Source organism: Paroedura picta, chromosome 1 (genome assembly GCF_049243985.1).
Source record: "Paroedura picta isolate Pp20150507F chromosome 1, Ppicta_v3.0, whole genome shotgun sequence".
Taxonomy (NCBI): domain Eukaryota; kingdom Metazoa; phylum Chordata; class Lepidosauria; order Squamata; family Gekkonidae; genus Paroedura; species Paroedura picta.
The window spans coordinates 143,540,088-143,562,596 of record NC_135369.1 but is presented as its reverse complement, the minus strand read 5'-3'; the positions used below and the strand labels follow the sequence as shown (position 1 = coordinate 143,562,596).

General features: G+C 42.2%; 1 protein-coding gene across 2 annotated transcripts in view; it reads right to left on the bottom strand.

Moving 5' to 3' along the window:
* The window catches only part of ASRGL1 (asparaginase and isoaspartyl peptidase 1), a 40,895-nt gene that overhangs the window by 16,711 nt on the left and 1,675 nt on the right, over positions 1-22,509 (bottom strand). For both annotated transcript variants that reach the window (XM_077307263.1, XM_077307255.1), the window contains exons 2-3: positions 17,807-18,009; positions 13,109-13,251 (exon numbers count right to left, since the gene is read on the bottom strand). In XM_077307263.1, coding sequence (XP_077163378.1) covers positions 13,109-13,251; positions 17,807-17,993 — 330 coding nt within the window. In that variant the 5' untranslated portion in view covers positions 17,994-18,009. The remainder of the gene's footprint in view (positions 1-13,108; positions 13,252-17,806; positions 18,010-22,509) is intronic.

Sequence of the window (22,509 nt, the reverse complement as noted above, 5' to 3'; positions counted from 1 at the left end):
GAGGGAGGAAAGAGTTTAGAGTTCGATAAACTCAGTTAGAGTTTGATAAACATGACTTTTCAACAAAATGAAGAGGCACAGGCATGCCACTAATCTTCCCCCTTTTTGAAATGAATAATAAAATTCCTAATGTGGGAAAAGGCAATTTGAATTTCGTTCCATCCTCCCCACAACCCATTCAAGGCAGACAAGTATCAAGGGGGTGGGGAGCCAAGGTTTAAATGCCTGCTGAGCCCACACTTGTCCCTGTTTGTTTCTTTGGCTGTCCTGTTGCTTCACTCTCCTCCCAACAATTCAGAATAGACCTAACTAGTTGCTTGTTTGGGGCCAGGTAGGAGGGGGGGGGCGTTGCCTCTTTGGTTTGATAGGCTGTGAGACAAGTTTTTTCTACTGTAACTGAAATATATGGGAATGAACTTCACCCAGTATCCATTATCAATTAGTGTGTGAGAAGCAGTGTCAGTTAAGGTTGGCTGATTGCTGGTGAGCACCTTGAGGTATCGGTTAATAGAGTGAAGGGGCAAACCTCAGACCAGAAAACTGGGACTATACAGCCTTTGTTGGTTTGGGACAAGTACTCCTTGAAAAGTGCCATTATCCTTGACCCAAAGAATTTAAGGCTTGATGGGCAGGACATGACAAGTCTCCCTCAAGCACTAGCAAATACATGGCTAGGAGGAGCCAGGGTTTGACAGCCCAGGACTCAGAGCCATTGTGGCTTTACTCAGCAAATGGGATCTACAGACAAAAAAGGCTTGACTCTTCTGCATCCCTTCAAAAGCCCACACTGCTAAACAGTGCCCTTAGATGCTACTTAATAAAGATGGCCCTTTATTATTTCAAGCCAATGGACTTAGCACCACATCTGTCCGCAAAAAGTGGCTTATCATTTTTTAAGTGGCACAAAAGAAGCTATATCCATACAGCATGGATTCAGCCATTTTCCTGTAATTGCTCCACAAATGCAGAGGCATTCACACTGACAATGAGCATTCACATAGGAGCTATATGTGCACTTTCCTCTGCCAGCTGCCACCCTCCCCCCCAGAAAATATAAGGGGGGAATTTTAGAAGGCCAGTAAATGCTATTTCACTGCAGCACAATGACAATACATTGGCCTAGTGTCACAATCTGCTAATTCCTCTGAATTCCAACTTTAATTTCTTAAAGGAAGCCTCTATTTCAACTTTGAAAAAAATGAAAGCTGAGAATTCAGAGGAATGGGGCTGAAGCCAGGAAAATGGCATCCATGTGAGTGGGACCTTCTACCGTTCTAATCCCTATTCTGTCCTGACAGTCTGCTGGATAACCTTGGCGCCATCACTAATTCTTCTAACCTGACATATTTCACAGGGTGGTTGTGAGGATGAAATGGAAGAGAGAATGATGCAATCCATTTCAGATAATCATTGGGACCCCAATGAAGTAAATCAATAAGTCAATAAAATTCACAACTTTACACAGAGACAGCTTGGTAATGCAATTAGATTGCATTCTTTCCAGAAAGCTAGTACCAAACTAGGTTACAGAAAAAAAAAACAGACTGAGGATGGGGAAAGCCTGGAAAAATGGAGGATTAAGAAGATGGAATTTGGAGCCCAAGAGGAGAAAAAAACCTTCATAGAGATGCAGCCAGATTTTGGTACAGCAAAATATGAGTACTGTTTAAAAAGACAACATTAGCTAAACCAATACTAGATGTTTTTATCGGCTCACACTTGAACGTTGTTAAAAATCATTTCTATGCAAATGCTGCTAAACCATTCCCAACAATTATAGCTCTTCCCGTGTGATAAACTAGGAAGGCAAGGCACAGTGACTTGGCCATTCCACACACAGGAAATGTGTGGCTGAGAGAGGATGCGAGATCCAGTGTGGTGCAGTGGTTAAGAGGGTCAGACAAGTATCTGGAAAGCCCAGATTCAAAATCCCTTCTTATGCTACGGAAGCTCACTGAATGACCTTGGCCCAGTCTCAGCCTATCCTACCCACAAGGTTGTTATAAGGATAAAACAGTGGTGAGAATGATGTAAAACACTGGAGAGAAAGGCAGGATATACAAATAATAAAATAAATACATTTCAGCCTGGATTTCCCTAAGTCAAGTCTGGCTATTCATCTACTATATTACAACATAAAAAGTTTTCCAACTAGAACTGAAAATACCAAATTGACGAGTCCTGGGGAGCTGGGGAGGTCATTCCTACAACTCTCTTGAATGTTTTCTGGATGCTTCTCAATATGCCCACCAAATTTTGCCCTCTGTTGCTTTGAAGTTTTGTAAGCCTTAAACTGAGCAGACACAATCTATCTGAAAAGTCCCTGCTGGTTGACCTGCCATCAACTTCACTTTGTGAACCATATTGCCCAAAATTTGTCACGTACTTTAGTTCATGAGCCGATTTGTGCCCATCCTCAGAAATGGATAACTCCATAGGTAGTAGAGAATAGGATTTAGACGCTAAGAGACAGATGCCTGTCCATGAGATATCAAAATTATTGAGGTTACTATTTCCAGGTCTGAGGAAAAAGTAATGAAATTTAACGGCTAAAAAATAAAATAGCCACTTTCCAGGCCTGGAGACCTCTTTTCATTCAATAGAAACCTTTTTCAAGTTATTGTATGTACATGCACTGATCATAGAATCATAGAGTTGGAAGGGGCCATACAGGCCATCTAGTCCAACCCCCTGCTCAACGCAGGATCAGCCCTAAGCATCCTAAAGCATCCAAGAAAAGTGTGTATCCAACCTTTGCTTGAAGACTGCCAGTGAGGGAGAGCTCACCACCTCCTTAGGCAGCCTATTCCACTGCTGAACTGATCATTCTCCATGCACAGGGAGGACTTATTCTGCCTCACATCTCATGAACATGTCTGAATCCAGCCTCCTAGTTTTGTTGTGCCACATTCTGCCAAGTATCTCACTTTCAGCATAAGCAGACTGGCAATTGCAATACAGAGAGTGGTACCATTTTTAAAATGAGCCACACATTCAGTAGAATTACTTGGTTTCTATAGTTACCCAAATGTACATGCTTGCTCAGGATCATTTCCCTGATGTCAAACCAACAAAAGAAAACACTTATTTCTAAAATATGAACAAAAGTAGCTTTTGAGCCTCCAACTTAGGACAATACAGGTGCTGTTTACCTTCACTTGGAACAAATATGTGAAGCAAAGAAGGACAATAATCCTCACTGAAGGATGCCCGTTTCTTCTCACCAATTTGGAATATTCTAGTCTTTAACAATGCTTCCTTTTGCAACACTGCCCTCTTCTGTCTTTTTAAGTAAAGCATCAAACTGTTGCACATTTCCTCAGAAGTAAGAAACATTGAATCTATGAGATTTACTCCCAGGGAAATATTATTTCAGCCTTTAAATAATATTTGACAAAGTCTAACTAATTACAATATCAGACAGGAAACAGAATCTCAGCCAGGTTTTTTAAAAACAAACAAAACTACACAATGGTGTTTCCTGATTTAAAAAAAAATATATGATTTTCCTTTCATTTTAACTGGATCATTCTGGCAATTCTGTATATATGAACACACTCTTAACAATTTTTCGCGCCCTTATATATTTGGGAAACAATCTCCTGGGAGGAGACTGTCCAGAGCCCTGTCAGCCCAGGTCCACCCTGATTGGCCTTCCCCCTCCAGCTCCCACCCTCCCTCCTGCCTGCTAGCTGGGGGGGGGGGAAGTTTGCAGCCTCCCTGTGGGCTGCAATGCCCTGTCGCCACCGGTGGGGCAGGGGTTCCACTTTGTGGGCCAAAGGGAACCACGGCCACCCTCTTACGCCCTCCTGCCTGCCGCCCCTTTCAAAGCCCATTTTTTAAATGGGCTTTGATACTAGTATATTAAACAAACAATTTATTAAACAGAGCTCAAGTTAATTAAAAAAAACATAGAAAGGGAACACGTCTTTTCCCTGTAGGTAGAATCATAGAGTTGGAAGGGCCCTCATGGGTCATCTAGTCCAACCCCCTGCACTATGCAGGACACTCACATCCCAATTGCTCATACATATATAAGTAAAATATGTACACCATAGGTAAAAAAACTTGGACAATACAATAACACACAATTATGAATACAATACAAATATAAAAAATCCTTTCCAAGCTCTAGCTTCTGATCTTACATACAGAGAGGCAGTTTGATCTACTTCCACCCTGGTGAGATGCCTGTTCAAAAATGGTACAGGTGTACAACAACCAATAATAGCAAAATGCAGAGCCAGGAAAAGGCTAGAGGGTGTCACCCTAAGGGTCAGACATGACCCAGTGCTTGCACAGGGCATACTTTTACCTTTACCTATATACCATATTTGCCGGCGTATAAGACAACCCCCCAACATTTCCACTCAAAATTTGTTACATTACATTACAGTACTATGGGCCACGATGGGCAGCTATGTCTATCCCAATTGAAGTGCACCCGGCGTATAGGACGACCCCCCCCCCACACTTGGAGGCATGTTTTTCAGGGGGGGGGGAAATAGTCTTATACACCAGCAAATACTGTATATAGTATTTATAACAGCATGTTATTGTATCATTCTCTGATGGTTTTATAGATCAAAATGTGTTAGGACCAAGATTTTTGTACTTACGGTAATAATTTAAAACATTTAAAACATTTACTGCTATATGTGCATGACCTTTAGGGAAAAGAAATGTTCCCTTTTTCTGTTTTTTTTTTTATTATCTAGAGTACTCTTTAATAAGTTGGCAATCATGGAGAAAGTTAGGGAGTTCCAGAAAAACATCTACTTCTGCTTCATTTACTATGCTAAAGCCTTTGATTGTGTGAAGCACAACAGACTGTGGCATGTTCTTAAAGAGATGGGAATATCAGAGCATCTCATGTGTCTCTTGAGAAACCTATATGCACGTAAAGAAGTAACAGTGAGAACCGGGCATGGAATCACTGATTGGTGCAAAATTGAGAAAGGAGTTCGGCAAGGCTGTATATTGTTGCCTTGCCTATTTAATTTGTATGTGGAGCACATCATGAGAAAGGCAGGGTTAGATGAGTCACAAATTGGGATCAAGATTGCAGGGAGAAATATCAGCAACCCCAGATATGCAGATGATACTCCTCTAATGGCAGAAAGTGAAGAGGAACTAAAGAGCCTCTTGAGGCGGGTGAAGGAGGAGAGTGCAAAAGTTGGCTTGACACTCAACATCAAGAAAACCAAGATCATGGCATCCGTCCCTCTCAATTTCTGGCAAATAGATGGGGAAGGAATGGAGATAGTGACAGATTTTATTTTCCTGGGCTCCAAGATCACTGCAGATGGGGACTGCAGCAAAGAAATTAAAAGACGCTTGCTCCTGGGGAGGAAAGCTATGGCAAATCTATACAGCATCCTAAAAAGCAGAGACATCACCCTGCCAACAAAAGTGCATTTAATCAAAGCTATGGTCTTCCCAGTTGCAAAGTATGGCTGTGAAAGTTGGACCATAAGGCAGGCCGAGCATCAAAGAATTGAGGCTTTTGAACTCTGGTGCTGGAGAAGACTCTTACGGGTCCCTTGGACTGCAAGGCGAACAAACCAGTCGGTCCTAGAGGAGATCAGCCCTGACTGCTCCTTAGAAGGCCAGATCCTGAAGATGAAACTTAAACACTTTGGCAACCTCATGAGAAGGAAGGACTCCCTGGAGAAGAGCCTAATGCTGGGAGCGATTGAGGGCAAAAGAAGAAGGGGACGGCAGAGAATGAGGTGGCTGGATGGAGTCACTGAAGCAGTCGGTGTGAACTTAAATGGACTCTGGGGAATGGTAGAGGACAGGAAAGCCTGGAGGATCATTGTCCATGGGGTTGCAATGGATCGGACACAACTTTGCGTCTAACAACAACAACTCTTTAATAAATTATTTATTTAAAAACAACCAGCAAACCACTAAAGAACTGATGTACAGGAAAACTATACTGAATCTTAGCTCAGTGAAGCCCAGATGTAAGATGTCCAGTCTTAAGTGATACTTATCAGTGTATGTTTGTTTTTTGTTTTAAAAAATGAAAGAAAAAAAGGTACCAGTACTCATATATAAGATTGTACCAAATTGTATAAATTCATAGTTGACAGCTGTGATGAACAGCACTTTAAAAGCTATGTTCAATGTATTAAAATGACAGAGAACTAGTAAGTGGTTAATTCTTCACTTGAGTGACAGGACACTCTATGTGCTCTAATTGGCCAGCAACAGCTGTGATATTGGAACTGTATCACTGAGGGAAGAGTTGACAGGTTTTTTTGTATTGAAAAAAAATATCTATCTGTGCCTTAGCTAACTACTAACTACTCTGAGGAGAAATTTTAGCCAGAGAACACAGTCTTGACTAAAAAACTGAAAGCAGTTCTACACAGGAATACTGGGTAAGATATTTGGCAGAGGGATTTGAGTAGTGGTATGACTGGGGAAGGCACTGGCAAACCACCCCATATGGAGTCTGCCATGAAAACGCTAGAGGGCATCACCCCAAGGGTCAGACATGACCCAGTGCTTGCACAGGGGATACCATTACCTTTCACCTTTACCTATGACACTACCATATCAAGCCAAAGAAAAGGGGAGATAGAAGGATCCCTGCCAAGTTAAAAAAGGGGGAATTAGTTGAGGATTTGTTTGGACTTGCTTCATATAACATAAGAGTTAGAGAGATACTGGTGTTTCTAAGGAAAGGAATTTGCGGCACTACAGAGAGTAGCAGCCGCCAAAGAAAACCAAGGAGTTCAAGGAACTCAAAGATAAATACAGACGGTGTCTGGTAAACATTGAAATAAAAGCTTCTCAGTGTAAAGAACAATTCTGAAACTAAGAAAAGCTTCTAAACCTCTCTAAAGCCTGTAACTAAGTACTATAAACTGTAAAACTGAATTTTACAAAAAAAGCTTTACCTCCTCATTCCATTTAACCCTCTCTTTGTTAAACATAATCTTTTGTTTTGTTGGATTTTAGCATTGTCTCAGTACCATTTTGAAAAGGGTTTAGTGAAGAGGGCTCTTACACTTCCTCATAAAGTTCCAGGGTTGAGAGAAAAGTCAAAGTGTCTGTCAAGTGCAGGATAGGACAGTCAGCTTTATTAATGACCACAAAGAAACCATGCTACAAGGGCAGCTCAGTCAGTTAGGGAACAGAACATTTTATTTTCTGAGGAAATATTTACCTCCCTGTTTAGAGTGGTGTATGAGGCCTGTCACAGCAGCACATTATACAAACTAACAAGCAGGATCCAAAGACTCTTTTATTATTCAGCATTCATAGAGAATGTGGACTGCTGGTTAAACAAATATGCTGGCTATTTGAGCTTGTTGTTCTACTCCAACTTTTCTCAACTTTTTGAGAAGTCCACTCTTCGGAAGTCCACTTTTCTAATGAAGTTTTGGTTATACTGTTATGTGTTTGATTTTCAAATGACATATACAAAAGTCGAACTCCTTCTCCGGATACCTTGTGCATCTGAAAATAGACCATTGCTTAGGAAGGCCACAATAAATTTGTTACTTTGGGTTTTTTAGTAATGAAATCATATCACTGAAGTCTCCAGATTTTGGTACATCTCCAAAAGCAATCATTTAGCAGATCTGTCCTCCTGAGGAGTTATTAGTTCATGAGAGGAAATAGCCAGCACAGCTTAATGAAATGTATCTCAATGGACTATTTAACAAGCAACACTCACGGGCGTTGCTAGACAAAATCTGAAGAAATCCTTTTTTGGCCGCCAGGTGGAGCCCTTATTGTAGCCATAAATAGACCGTCTTGATAATTAAGAACATACTTTGCTTGCTTAGAACAAAACTTTTGAAAGGACCAACAAAAATCTGAAAAAAATTCTAATCTCCTAATGCCCTTCAATTTTTAAAAAAACTCTCATATTGAAATATTGTCTATGAGTTATAGAATTTTACTAAATTTATACGCTGGAAAGTCAGTGTGTTATGGTAATCATTAGCATGTTGGCTATGATATGGGAGATAAGTAGGTTCAAATCCCCACTGCCATGGAAGTTGGCTGGGCAACATTGGACTAGTCACACACTCTCAGCCTAACCTACCTTAAAGGAACAACAAAGGAATACAGGCCACTGTAGGAAGAGATACATTCTCTGAGGGGTTTCTTTGTACCGAGAAAGCAAATATGCATTTTTTTCACTGTGAATTCAAGGGAAGACCAGGTTGATTTTTAAAACCCACAAAAAGGCTGCATTTTATCAAGCTATCTGGGTTATAACCTAAAATGAAACAAAAGGCAATTTAACTGAATGCAATTAATGGTTCTTTATGATCCATCAAACCCAGACACATTTTGAACTAAATCTGTTCTTCAGCACAGCAATAGTGATTAGTTACTTAGAAAGCTGGCTATCTCATGTACCAAAAATTCTATATTTCTGCTAGAAGAAATCTTAATTCAAATTGGATGTTTTCACAATCAAGTTCCATTCCCAGGCCTTTCTGGAGTTATTTCCTGATCTGAGAGGTGAGGAATGAACCAACACTGCAGCATGCAAGGGTAGCTCTGTTCTGCAATTCAACTAAAACTCTAGCTTTGGAATTTGAAACTCAACATCTGGGATTAGTGCATAAAACAATTGCCACAACCTTGACTATTAAACAAGGATAGGGTCAACAATGCATCTTGTTCTAGTCCTACTCCTGGATAATGGCCTGAATTTCTCTGTTGAATTTTGTCTCCAATAGATCTACAGAAAGTAACTAAGCAGTTTTTTTTTTTACTTGTTCTATATATGCTTTTGGCGTGAGGTCTGTTTTATGTGATTTATTAGGGTGATCAGTAGTGGCTTTATGCTACATTTATGTCTCAGGATTGTTTTTTTAATGGTTTGTTTTTAAAATTGATAATATATGGTGTTTTATGATTTCATGGTATTGTTTTCATTTCTAAGTTGTCCAACAGGGCCAGCTTGGTGTAGTGGTTAGGAATGCGGACTTCTAATCTGGCAAGGCGGGTTTAATTCCGTGCTCCTCCACATGAAGCCGGCTGGGTGACCTTGGGCTCGCCACAGTACTGATAAAGCTGTTCTGACCGAGCAGTAATATCAGGGCTCTCTCAGCCTCACCCACTCCACAGGGTGTCTGTTGTGGGGAGAGGAAGGGGAAGGTGAATGTAAGCTGCTTTGAGACTCTTTTGGGTAGAGAAAAGCGGCATATAAGAACCAACTGTTCTTCTTTGTAGGATGAGGGAGAGGTAATATATACATTTCCTAAATCAAGAAAACGTTTCTCCTCATTGAAGCAAGAAAAGACTGCAAATAGCTATTTGTCTCCCAATTCACATGGTACAGTTTTAATGAAATTATTATCACTAGTTAATTCCAGGCTGCATATATTGTGTGAATGATTTATTTCCCAGTGGCCTATTCACTGCAGCATTCTAGAGTAATATAATTTGTTAGGGAATTAACCTGCATCTATAATACACATCCTTAGGCATGGGGGGAAATGGGGGGAGGGGAATCACCTGATGTCTCCAAAATTTGCCATGTGAATTAGCTTTTTTATTTCCATTCCTTCAACCTCACCACAGGGAAAGCAAATTGACATAGTTAAGTACAAAGTTAATATAAAACATACCCCAGCTGTGCAAAAACCACCCTTGTATTTCCAGTGGGAAACTTAAACTACTGGTCCAAAAGGCTCCCCATACAATATTTATGTATCTGTATCTTCAGAAGGATGTTGTCTATACCTCAGTCGGTACATCTTTGAGGTTAGACAGCCCTTGCAAAAGGCCTGTGCAACCAAAGCTTTTTCAGTGGAAACTGCTTCACTTTGGCTCTGTTACGGAAAAATTAACCTGCCTCTTCTGCGGCTATTGATCAACTAGCTCTGTAAAGAATTGAACTGCAGCAGGGTTAAACATTCATCAAGCTTCACGTAGACCCCTGCCCTATTTTGTGCTTGGCAGTTCCTCTGTCCATGCAGCCTCCAGCAGGCAGTAAAGCCAGGAGAACAGCATGAACGTTATGCTGCCCTGAACAAGAGGCTGGCAAGTCAAAGGTACAAAAAAAGTGAGAATATTGCTGGACCTTCCTTTATCACTTCAAGGCTTCAAGCCATGACTGCATCCAGAGACTGGCTTTAAGTACATGGGGATCAGCTGGGCTCTGATTTCACAAACTAAAGAATTATAGAATCATAGAGTGGGAAGGGACCTCCAAGGTCATCTAGTCCACCCCCTGCAGAATGCAGGAACTCACAACTACCTGCCCACCGATGGTGACCCCAATTTCATGCACAAGTGATCCCTCCACCAAAAATCTAGCTGAACTAGTTGAACACAGCAGAATTTAGGTACAATATGCTTCTTCAGCATTTTGCTTATTGACAACATTACAGCTACTTTGAACATGGCAGGATTCGAATGAAACTTGAGTGGCAGAATCAGATCCTGAGTGTTCATGCCACTGGCAAAAGTGCTCAATTCCCAAAGATTAGGCAGTGGGTGGGGGAGATGATCAAGTAGGAATACCCTGTTGGGGAGGGTGTAAACTGTTTCTAGATTGGTTTTTTATATCTGTTGTTTGAAAGTGTGCTTTTTATCAATAAACACCGATAATTCTTCGCCTTGTTCATCAGAGTTTTTGATGGGATATGAGCAGGTAGTATCTTTTAAGAGGGAAGTACAGTAACTCTTGTTCATTAAAATTTTATTTGGTGTTAACATGTAATGTTTTGATGCTTGTTAGCCACTTTGAGCAATAAATAAAAAGAAAAGGCAGAGTATTAATGTTGTAATAAACAGAACAAAATCTACATTGCTGCCATAATTTTCATGAAAGTGGCAGACCTCTCTCAGGATGATCATGTAAGTGCTATTGCAAGAGAGGTACAGATGTGTGAATGAAATGGATATGTCCTCTCTCATCCAACCTGCAATATCAATTTGCCAGAGCCAACAGTAAGACAAGTATCAGCTTAGAGACTCTAGAATACATGGCTATTTGGTGTAGTGGTAAGGAGTGTGGACTTCTAATCTGGCATGCCAGGTTCGATTCGGCGCTCCCCCACATGCAGCCAGCTGGGTGACCTTGGGCTTGCCACGGTACTGATAAAACTGTTCTGACCGAGCAGTGATATCAGGGCTCTCTCAGCCTCACATACCCCACAGGGTGTCTGTTGTGGGGAGAGGAAAGGGAAGGTGACTGTAAGCCGCTTTGAGCCTCCTTCAGGAAAGGGACAAGCGGCATATAAGAACCAACTCTCCTTCTCCTCCTCCTCCTTCTAATGTGCTGGATCTGTTATTTATTTCCAAGCATGCATGTGCCATATACATGTCAATGGTAGAAATGACTGAACAAATACAGGCCCAATAATTTGGGCAAAACTTCTATAAACAAGCTTATCCCTCCAAATCTGGTTGGTCTCCTAGCCATTACTGAACTCAAAGACTAACATGACTACCCCCTGAAACTTATCTGCCTTGTTTCAGCAATATTCTCACTATTAACATCCTTGAGAGACATTATGGGTTTTGCCCAGAACTAGATCTTACAATATGAAGAACAAACAGAACACAGGCTCGCCACAATTATTTTGGTGGGAAATTCATACTAAGCTCAACCATTCATATCATGTTATATTATGGATAAATGGTTTTGATAGAGCTATGTAGGTTTAACATAATTGGACCTTTATAATGTAGCCATACTTCAAACAGCTCTGAATCTCTCAGAGGCCGGTTGTGAGAGACTACCTAATCTTTTTGAAAGCACTTGGATAAGAATTTTAGAAACCATATTTCATCTTTTAAATTTAAGATCGGATATGAGATTATATGTATGTTTCTCTGCATCTGATTTCATTATACACATTTTTGTATTGTTGTGATTCTTTTATATTTAATCATTTCAAGGGTAATTATTAGACTAAATAAAAGCCCTAAAAGACAAAAACTTGGCTGGTATAGAAGAATCATAGAGTTGGAAGGGGTCATACAGGCCATCTAGCCCAACCCCCTGCTCAATGCAGGATCAGCCTATAACACCCATGATAAGTATCTGTCCAACTGATGTGTAAAAATCGCCAGTGGGGGGAACTCATCACCTCCTTAAGCAAGCTATTCCACAGCTGAACTACTCTTACCCATTACTGCAGGTCCTATCCTCTGCTGTCAACTGGAACCATTCCATGCCTTCCTCCAAGTGACCTTTCACCTACTTAAAGAGAGCAATCCTGCCCCCCTTAACCTCCTCTTCTCCAGGCTAACATTTCCCAAGTCCCTCAAGCCTTGCCTCCTAGGGCTTGGCTCCCAGGCCCTGGATGATTCTCATTGCTGTCCCCTGCACCCTCTCAATTTTGTCCACATTATTTTCACTTGACACCTAGTTTTCACTTGTCACCCGGAATAAACAAACTTGACTTTTCTTCAGTCTGTGGACTGATAACCTGAAGAGATTGATCACAGTGCAGAATAATAATTTCAATACAGTCCTGTAGTTCAGGGGTTAAGATGTTGCTTTAGTACAGAGGGGGCCAAAATGTGGTTCTCCAGATGTCAATGGACTACAATTACCATGTGCCCCTATACCAGCATGCCATTGTCAGGGGCTTATGGTAATTGTACTCCATGGACATCTTGGCCAGTCCTGCTTTAGAACAAAAAGACCCTTTGTTTCCATATGTCTGATGAGAGAAGTAAAACAACTTTGTATTACATACATTGATGCCCATACTCTCCAACAGCAATTGGAACATGTTCCTTATCACGTAATACAGAGGCAGAATGAGTAGGAAATGAGATAATGTAACAGACTGTATCACTTCAATGGCAAGTGGGAGGAGGGAGATAATTTTTAAATGCTCCTTCAAGGTAAACAATGCTTTGTAAATAGCAGGTAAGCGCTCCAAAGAGAAAGGCCAGCCCGTTGATGGGTATGTTGGTTTTCCATTTATATGGAAGCAGCAACAAAAATAGGATTCCCCAGACAGCAATGGTACAGTTCATTTCATCCTTGTTTTGCTGAATGGGTGGACCTGGCCAGGGACACAGGCAGTGAAATGTCATCATCATCATCACAGTATATAAAACAAACAGCATTCCCCCCCCCAAGGAGCCTGCACATTCAGCATACCTTTTCCATGATGAGTCGAGCAAGTTTTATTGGGTTAGCTATACATTTCACTGCAGATACTGCCCCCGAGGCTAGATTTTTTCCATCCATGATAATGGCATCCATTTCCACTTCGCCCTTCTCATTTAACACAGAGCCACAACCTAAGAGCCAAACATAAACAGGACAATAATATCCACTCACATGAATCTCCCTTACAGCATCTGAGCCCTCTGGAGCTCAATATTCTCTACTCTGACTGCGGAAGGGACGTTCTCCAGAGAAGAATCTTTCCTGGCACCTGAGAGTCTCTGAGTAAGAGAGGCCAAGCACCTGAAACTGTGGCTGTCTGCATGCAAGACATGTACTCCACCACAGCCTCTGCTCAACCAACCATGAAACCAACCAATTTGATTACATTTTAATCAATTTTTGTCTTAACACCCTTGAGGTGACAGTTTCTGAAAAGCCAACATTCTGCAGAAACACTTGTAAATGCAACCACAAATCCCAGTATACTATAAATAGAAGCCTTGCATATTTTCTGCTCATGACACATCTCCTCTCCTTGTAAAGCAGAAACTTTCCCTCAACATTTTTAGTTTATTTTTTTCTCCCTTTCTTTTGCAGAAAAAAAAAATGGTGAGGGTATGGGAGGACCATATCAATTTGATAGGAGAGAAGCAAAGAGAGGTTAAGAAGCAATTGAGGACAGATGAAAGACACTGGTGGCAGGACTGTTACCAAGAGCCCCCTCACTCATATACTCCCATAGCTGTTTTGAACCTTTAAAAGTACAGCCCTCCACAACACTGAATGAAGGCTAGGGACTTAATTTAAGCAAAAGAAAGGATACTAGATTCTTAACCATGCACTGGATTGGACACTGAAAAACCAGTTATAAGATTACAGTAATGCAGAGTTATGTAGTCACAAGAGATTCTCCCCTGAAAAGTGATAAAACTCCACAACATTCAGTGTCACACAGGAAATATACTTGTAATGAAGCCATATAACTGCAGAAACATTTGAATCTTCAGTGTTTTTGTTTTCTTTATATCTGAGTTCTCAGTGTAAAATCATAATACTAAATCATGGTGAGCAACTTCATGGATCGCCATTAGAATGTCTGTTTCCTATTTTGCCTTTGAGGGAAAGGCACCCTGTAGTTCAACAGCAGCTTCCTAAGGTCAATGCAACAGGGTATCATCTTTTTGGCACCCGCTCAACAACCACCTGACCAGCTCAACCTATTTGCTATTCTTTCTTCCCTGCAACTTGTCAGTTCCTAAGGTTCCCATTTTTTCCCCTGCAACATTATGCACAGCCTGCTTCATCATTTATGAAGATAAACGGCACATGGTGGATATCAAACAGGAACCCCCAGTAAGATTCCTTTTTTTTTTTTTTTTACACAGCTAATTTACACTCAAAGTCTCTGTACACTCAGAGTCTCCGTATTATATGGATGCGTATGACTGCAGAATTAGATGCTTGGGTATCCTAGGGTAGCGATCCCCAACCTGTGGGCCGTGGACCACATGTGGTCCATCGACTAATTGGAGGTAGGCCGCGTAGGACTCCTCCCCCCCCCCCGGCCCTTTACTTTATCCTCCCCGGCCCTTTACAACACAATTCGGGTGTCATTGTCTCCCATCACTCCCAGATGGGACTATCTCGTTGCAGAGAAACAAGCTCAGGGTTCCCATTGATTTGTCATTGTCATGAGTTAAAATTTCCATGAAAATAAAATGTTCCTTATGTTCATTGTTGTGGCGTGTCTGTATCTTATTTTGAAGGGATGTTTAAACATTACCATAGTGACCAGAGTCAGAGAGCATTAGGGCAGTGGGCCTCAGTAAAATTGTCAAGCGTTGAGTGGTCCCCGGTGATAAAAAGGTTGGGGACCACTGCCCTAGGGTACCCAAACTTTCAGCAAGCTGGCCTTTTACTTATCACAACTGCAGGACTTGCTATTTTTCCCAAGCATCACCATCCCTGGATGTGCGAAATGCATTACTAACAAGGAACCAAAATAGAGCATCACCTGAACAAGGAGGAAGAATTCTCAGAGAAAGGTATGCTAATTTTAGAATTGAGGGTTCTTGTAAAAAGAAAGCCCTACACAAATCCTACATTTTATAGTCTTGCTAAGTGATTAAGCCATCATCAACTGATAATTCTGATTATCTCACGTCAGAAAGGTGAGGATGGATTTGTGCTGGTTTAATAGCAGCACCACACCCCCAACCGAGACCATCCTGATCCCACTGAAATACAGAGCAGCGTCCTTAAAACAGCACAAGGCCATTGGCTAGAAGATGAATAAATGTTCTTTATTTGCATTTATTTTCCGTCCCCACTCCAATAATTCAGGGCAGATTACAACAGTCAATAAAATATACATATATACACATACATATATAAAATTGCAAAATACAAAAATAGAAGCTTGTTAGATTAGGTTTTAAAACATTACAAGCAAAAGAACTGAAACCAAATTGCCCAAGTCCTCTCTATCATATAGAAAAGAGGAAGGGCAGGGTTAGTACAATATAACCCTTTGATTGGAGTTTAGTTTGGTGGATTCTGATAGGGAGGTCAGCGGATTTTGAGGTCTGGCAGAACAGTTCTGCCTTGCAAGCCCTATGGAACTTTTTAAGGTCATGCAGGGCTCTGCTCTTGCTTGGCAGAGCCTTCCACCTGGCTGGGCCAGTTTAATTTCCTTGGGGTTGGGGATTCTTTGACTTCCACCTTAAGTTAATTGCTCTGGAAAGCAAAGTGCTGACTTATTTGCCTCCCAATCACTTTACTGTGGGTAAATTACCAACCCTCAATGGTTCTGTTCCTCCTGTGTGTCCATCTCCATGATTCTACGATGCCCTCTCCAGTAAGGCTGACAGGCAGGAGAACAGAAATGGATATCAAAGAAAGGCTTCTCTCCTAGATAAATACAGCTTCCTCTGGAATTATTTGAAAATCCTTTAACCAGGCTGTTGCCTAGTTCAGGCCAGTAGCATTGTACCACTGCAGAACGGGAAAAAATACAAGACAGTACTTGCCACAGACCTCTACCAGCAGAGAAGGAGTCAATTTTCTGTTGTTCTCTCAAAACAATATTTGTAAATGTTTGCCGGAGAATACAAGAGGTCTCCTGCAAGAGTGCTATGCATGGATGCTTTATTTGATCGTGTTAGAGTTAACGACTTTAAAATGTTTCCTAGCCTTTACCAAATTTCATGCATACAGAGTTGAAACTCAAAAGGTGAGAAAGAGTATTTTCAGCTGGGAAGGCACAGTTCCTTTATACCAGATGAAGGAGGATAAACTTAAAAGAGTGTGTGTCTTTTTTCCTGGGGTAAGCCTGGATAGCATGTATCAATTGCCATAGTTATGGCCAGCTATGATAAGCATCATCTCAAAGCTGGCTAGTATTCATAGCTGTCTAGAAGACCCCCAAATGGCACTGAGCCTTTTTTTCACAGCTCACTTGTAACAGGACTTGGGTGGATTAACTTGTCTTTGTGTACACTGCCTGAAATACTATTCTTAGGGGCTTTCCGCACTCCTTCAAAATCGCACAATGGTTGCCAATTGAAATCACTACAGTTTTGCCATTATGCACAACGTTGTTGACAATCTGCCACACACCTGAAACCGATCCGCAAAAAGCGCTTCCTTGTAGCGCTTTCAGGGAAATCCCCAAAAGTGGATTCACCCTCCGGAAAGCGCTACACTCCTGCAACCAATCTGCAACACTAGCGGGAAAGTTCTGTGCGTTACCATTGTTGTGGTTTCTACAAAGTCCCTCCCCCTGGCTCTCTCCTCTGATCTTCCGGCGAAGTGATCGCCATTTTTTTTCTCCGAGTGAGCGGAGTTCAACCCACCAGCGAGCCTCTGTTTAGAGGCTTCCCCGGCTTCAGTCCCTCCCCAGAGCTGTTTAGTCACTAAGCACAAACAACAGAGAAGCCCGTTTGCTGATATATTTTCCCTTTATTTTTTACACTGTTTTCGGCCGAAAATCGGGCCCGTGAGGGGGGGGATTTTTTTTTTCACTCGGGGGGAGCGTGGCAACGATGAAACGACAGCTCAAACACACCTGCCAGCTGGATGGGTCTCTCCGTTGCAACGAATCCACACATATTCATTGCAATGGGTGTTTTTTTTTTTTTAAACCTTCCTTAAAGGGAAAGGGGCTGTTTGGGAGCATGCTAACGGCTGCCCATTGGCTGCTTGACGGCCAGGGGCGGGACGAGCTCAGCAATAGCGCTTCCTTTCTAGCGATTTTTGCTGAGACCGGAAGCTTGTGGGAAACGATGGAAATGCAACTGATTCCACTACAAAGTCAGGTATGCATAATGACGAATTCCACTATTTTAAATGGCGATTTTTCGTTCAGCAAACAATTAGCTACAAGGATCCCGGTGCGGAAAGCCCCTTAGAGTTGCCAACTTTTTTTTAATGATCTGATTCCTCTGCCTTAACAGCAGCCAGACTTGCAGGAAGGTAGATGGCACTGCTCTTTTGCATCATGGAAGATAAAGTGATGGGAGCAAAGTTTCCCTTACTAAATCTCTGCCTGTTTGGCTGCTATTACAAGACAGAGGAGCAGAGCCAGTACAACAAAGTTGGCTGCTCACTCACTCACTCTCTCTCTCTAAATATAAATGGTGCGGTTGCAATTTCACTCTCTTGAAATGGAAAGCACATAGCTATTACCTGCATTAAAATGTGGATCATCTTCCATTACTGCTACAGCTTCTTCAACTGCATCTAATGCATTCCCTCCTCCTTTAAGGATACTGTAACCTTTCAAAGCTGCTTTCCTTACACCGGAACGGCTTCCTTCTTCCCGTTCTTTAAAGATGCGGCCAGCTCCTCCATGAACTACAATAACAGGCTTCATGTTGACAGATCCTTTCCTGGTTAGAAACAGAGGTTTGTTACTCAACAATTAAAACTTATTGTGATCCTTTGCTTAATTTCACATTTCATCATTAATGCTGAAATCAGATGACATAATGGTTAGGAACAATTCACAAAGGAGCTATGTATCTCTCACTGGTCATCTCCAGACCCTAGAAAAGCTGTCAGAGTTGCACAATGTTGACATTTTTAGAGCTTTTAGAATTCATTATCTAGGATTTTCTTCCAGATGGAAGGTTCAAAGACCAGTCTTATTCCTGTTAAGTTCAAATGGACTTTTAATATTGATTAAGAAACAACTGTCAATTAATATTTCATGGAATGAAGGCTTAATAATAATATGAATGTTTCTGAATGATCAAAGCACTTCCTATATATTCCCTCAATAATTCTTACTCAGGGCAGTATCAGTATTAAGGTTGTCACTCTATTACATAAATCATGCAATCCAATCCGGTTAGCATTTATCAGAAGTCCCATTGTGTTTAGAGAGCTCACTTTTACATGAGTATACATACAGTGGCAGGTTTACAATGCAATCCTATACAGGTTTACTCAGAAATCAGTCCCGCTTCATTCAGTGGGCTTTAGTCCCAAGTTAGTATGGAAGGGACTGTGGCCTTTATCTTAGTCACGAGAATTTGAATCAGTCAGTCATTTAGGGCTACATATATTTTAGGGATGACAGCTGTAAACTGGGAATTTCCCAGAGTTATCGGGATGCAGTACAGAGAGGGACAGGGGCCAGACTGTAATAGACTACAATAGAATAGAATAACAATAATAAATGTTCACACTAGAGTTCACTTTCAAATGCAGCTGTTTGCTGCAGGGGTCACCTGCTGCTGGACAATGGAATGACTTCCCAGGAGAAAGAGGAAGTGTCATCCAGAAAATGACATAACCACACGAGTGGCATCTGGATGATACTTTGGTATATGGCCAAAAACTCTAAGAACCCAAATATCAGAGCATCACCTAGATGTCACTGGCATGATAACATCACTTCCTGTGTGATGCTGGCAAGGCAGCCTGAGCCTTCATCTTTCACCTAGAAACGCGCCCCATCTTCCATCAGTTGCAAGGAGGGACCTGGCAACCTTAAGGGAAAATGCTCTCTGTAATCTGGAAAGATTTCCAGGCTCCACCCTAATTGTGTATGAATATAATTAATCCTGAAGGTCAAAAGCATTTTCCTTTTCTTTCTTTTTTTTTCTTTTTGATAACACACATAGATAACCTAGGAGACATCATCTTGGGAAAGGAGTTCTTTTCCACTGTAAGAAAGAACAACAGTACCTATTAGAAGATGTTTCCTGCCACCAGTTACTATTATAAAGGTAAAGGTAAAGGTATCCCCTGTGCAAGCACCGGGTCATGTCTGACCCTTGGGGTGACGCCCTCTAGCGTTTTCATGGCAGACTCAATACGGGGTGGTTTGCCAGTGCCTTCCCCAGTCATTACCGTTTACCCCCCAAGCTGGGTATTCATTTTACCGACCTCGGAAGGATGGAAGGCTGAGTCAACCTTGAGCCAGATTGAACTCCCAGCCTTACGGCCAGAGCTTTCAGACTGCATGTCTGCTGCCTTACCACTCTGCGCCTCAAGAGGCTCTTATAAGAAACTGTATAAGAAACTTATTATAGGAAACTGTATAACTGTCACTATTATAAGAAACTGTATTTGAAATAATTAACTGTGATTTCTAAAAATTTGCTGCCTGATTAATCGGGTCATTATAATTGATCAAAAAGTTCTCAATCAATTAATTTGAGTGAATGATTTACATAGTAGTACTATCCTAATTATCTCCTTATAAAACACGAAGGAGGTGTTGGGCATGTCCCCAAACAATTGTAGACATTGTAGACAAGTGCATATTTGAAAGAGATGGTGTTGACTCCATATTTTATGTATTTCCCTTAAGTACCTGTATAGCACTAGTTTATTTATGTATTTGGACATTTATATGCTGCTTTTGTCTGTTGTGGCCCCCACCTTGTGGAACAGCCTGCCTGAGGAGTTTGGGGAGGCTTCTACTCTCCTGGCTTTCTGCCAACTATGCAAAACTGAATCATTTAAAAGGGCTTTTCTAGGCAGGCAATAGACATACATTGTACTAAATTATTCACAAAGTTTCTTGGATAAATTATTAGCACATGCAGTCCATACTACTGTGTATGGTTTGTTGAATCTAGGATCCTACAATGGAATTTTGCATCATTTAATGTGTCACATTGATATTTATGTTTTGTTTCCATTCTGCTTTTGGACTTCTGGCTAGTTTTACAGCCCTAATCCTATTGCATTGTTTACTGAATGGCTGCATGTCTGAATGGCTCATCAGTTGATTACATTTACTCACACTGTGAGAGACAATTTGGTGTACTGGACAGGAGTGCGGACTTCTAATCTGGCATGCCGGGTTCGATTCTGCCCTCCCCCCACATGCAGCCAGCTGGGTGACCCTGGGCTCTCCACGGCACTGATAAAACTGTTCTGACCAAGCAGTGATATCAGGGCTCTCTCACCCACCTCTGACTGGTAGTTGGTTTCCACTTTGAAACACCATCTGCCATAAGAATTGCTAAGCCTCAATAAGACACAGGCCTCACACCAGAGACTGATGTAAATGTGGCTCATCTGATGGCAATTGTGAATCCACAGCCAGCCGCCCACCATGAGCAGCCTGGTGGAGGTGGCATGGAGTGGAGGCGGCACCCAGGGGGGGAATCGCGCCCCTAGAGAGCCGCCCCCATGCTTGGAGGCACCCCAGAGCCAGGAGCCTTTGGCCCCACCTAAGAGACAGCCCTGCCACGTCACTGACGCACCGGCCACTGAAGAAGCTCGCCAGCTGCCCGAGCCAGCCCCTTGACGAGGCAGAGGGGATCCGTCCAGGAACCACCCTACACGCAAGGTAAGCCGACACGCAGCCTACCCTTCCGTTGGACCCGGGGGGGGGGGCTCTGCCAGGAGATCAAATGTAATCCCAGAAGATCGCCAGCCACCATCTGGAGGTTGGCAACACTAGGTCTTAGATATATAATCCATCTCCCCCAAGAATGATTCTATAAACTGAGGCAGATTGTGAGTGAGTGGGCAAGAACTGTTGTGCCAATGCTTGGCTGTTGTGGCCCTTTCCTGCATACCAAGGGAAAAGCCCACTTTGGGGTCAGGAGGCAAATTTCCTCCAGGCCAGACTGGCCAGGGATTCTGATTGGGGGAGGGGCATCATCTGGGGATGGAATTAGAGTCACTGTGGGTGGGTAAGTAGTTGTGAGTTTTCTGCATTGTACAGGGGGTTAGACTAGATGACCCTGGAGGTCCCTTCCAACTCCATGATTCTATGAAGACTTCCTGAAGCTGTGTGGCTACCACCTACTCAAACATTTTGCCCCCAAATGGGATGATGACTACCAGACAGTAGTTCTTCAAGCCAGTGGGGTCCAAGTATGCCTTCTTCAGGAGGAATTGTACAACTGTTTCGTTCAAGGCATTCAGAACTACAAACTTCTGTAGAGAAGCATTTATTACCTCCCAGACCCATCTGATCAACCTGGATCAACCTGGATGGCTCAATACCAACAGCTAAGAAGGACAAGAGCCGAGTTTAAATGTGGTAGTCCCCACCCATCTGAGCTGCTTGTTCATTTCATCAGGTCTCACCAACTGAAAGGACCAGCCTGCACATCATGGTATCTTGAGTCTTACACTGCACGAAATGTGGAAACTGTCACAACAGATGCAACACTTCATCTGAAACATGCGTAGCAAAAACAACACATCAGGCCTGTATGTGTTCAGAAGAGAAGAAGAGCTTTTAAAATATACCTCTACTTTTCACTACCTGTAGGAATCCTAAAACAGCTTACAAACACTTTTCTTTTCCTCTCCCAACAACAGACATCCTGTGAGGTAGGTAGGGCTGAGATAGCTCTAACAGAACTGCTCTGTGAGAACAGCCTTAAGAGAACTGTGATTAACCCAAGGTCACCCATGCAGAGGAGTAGGGAATCAAACCCAGTTTTCCAGATTAGAATCCACCGCTCTTCACCACTACGCCACACTAGCTACTCTGAGGTAAGTGTCCCTTCACCACTCAGTAAAGCTCTGCTCGTCAGCACTGCATGGATACAATGGTGGTCATGAAGTCAGCTCACTTTGCCACCATCCCCACAACAGAGTAGGCCATGTGACCACATTCACTTTGAATTTTTCCCCACTTGGACTCTAACCCATCTGTCCAATTACTACATCACTTTTCTGTAAACCAAGGAGCATCCTGGCCTCTGCAGGATGGCAGAGAACACTCCAGTGCGATCATGTCCAAAGCCCTGGTCATCTCCATATTCCACTTATCGACCAGGACTGTGACAGGAGCATCCAACCATGAAAATACCCACAATATTTCAGGAAACCATCCAGATGCATCAGCCTACTTGGGTAGACCATTCTAACCAGCCCTTCACCTTTGCAAAGGTTCTGAGAGTCTGAAC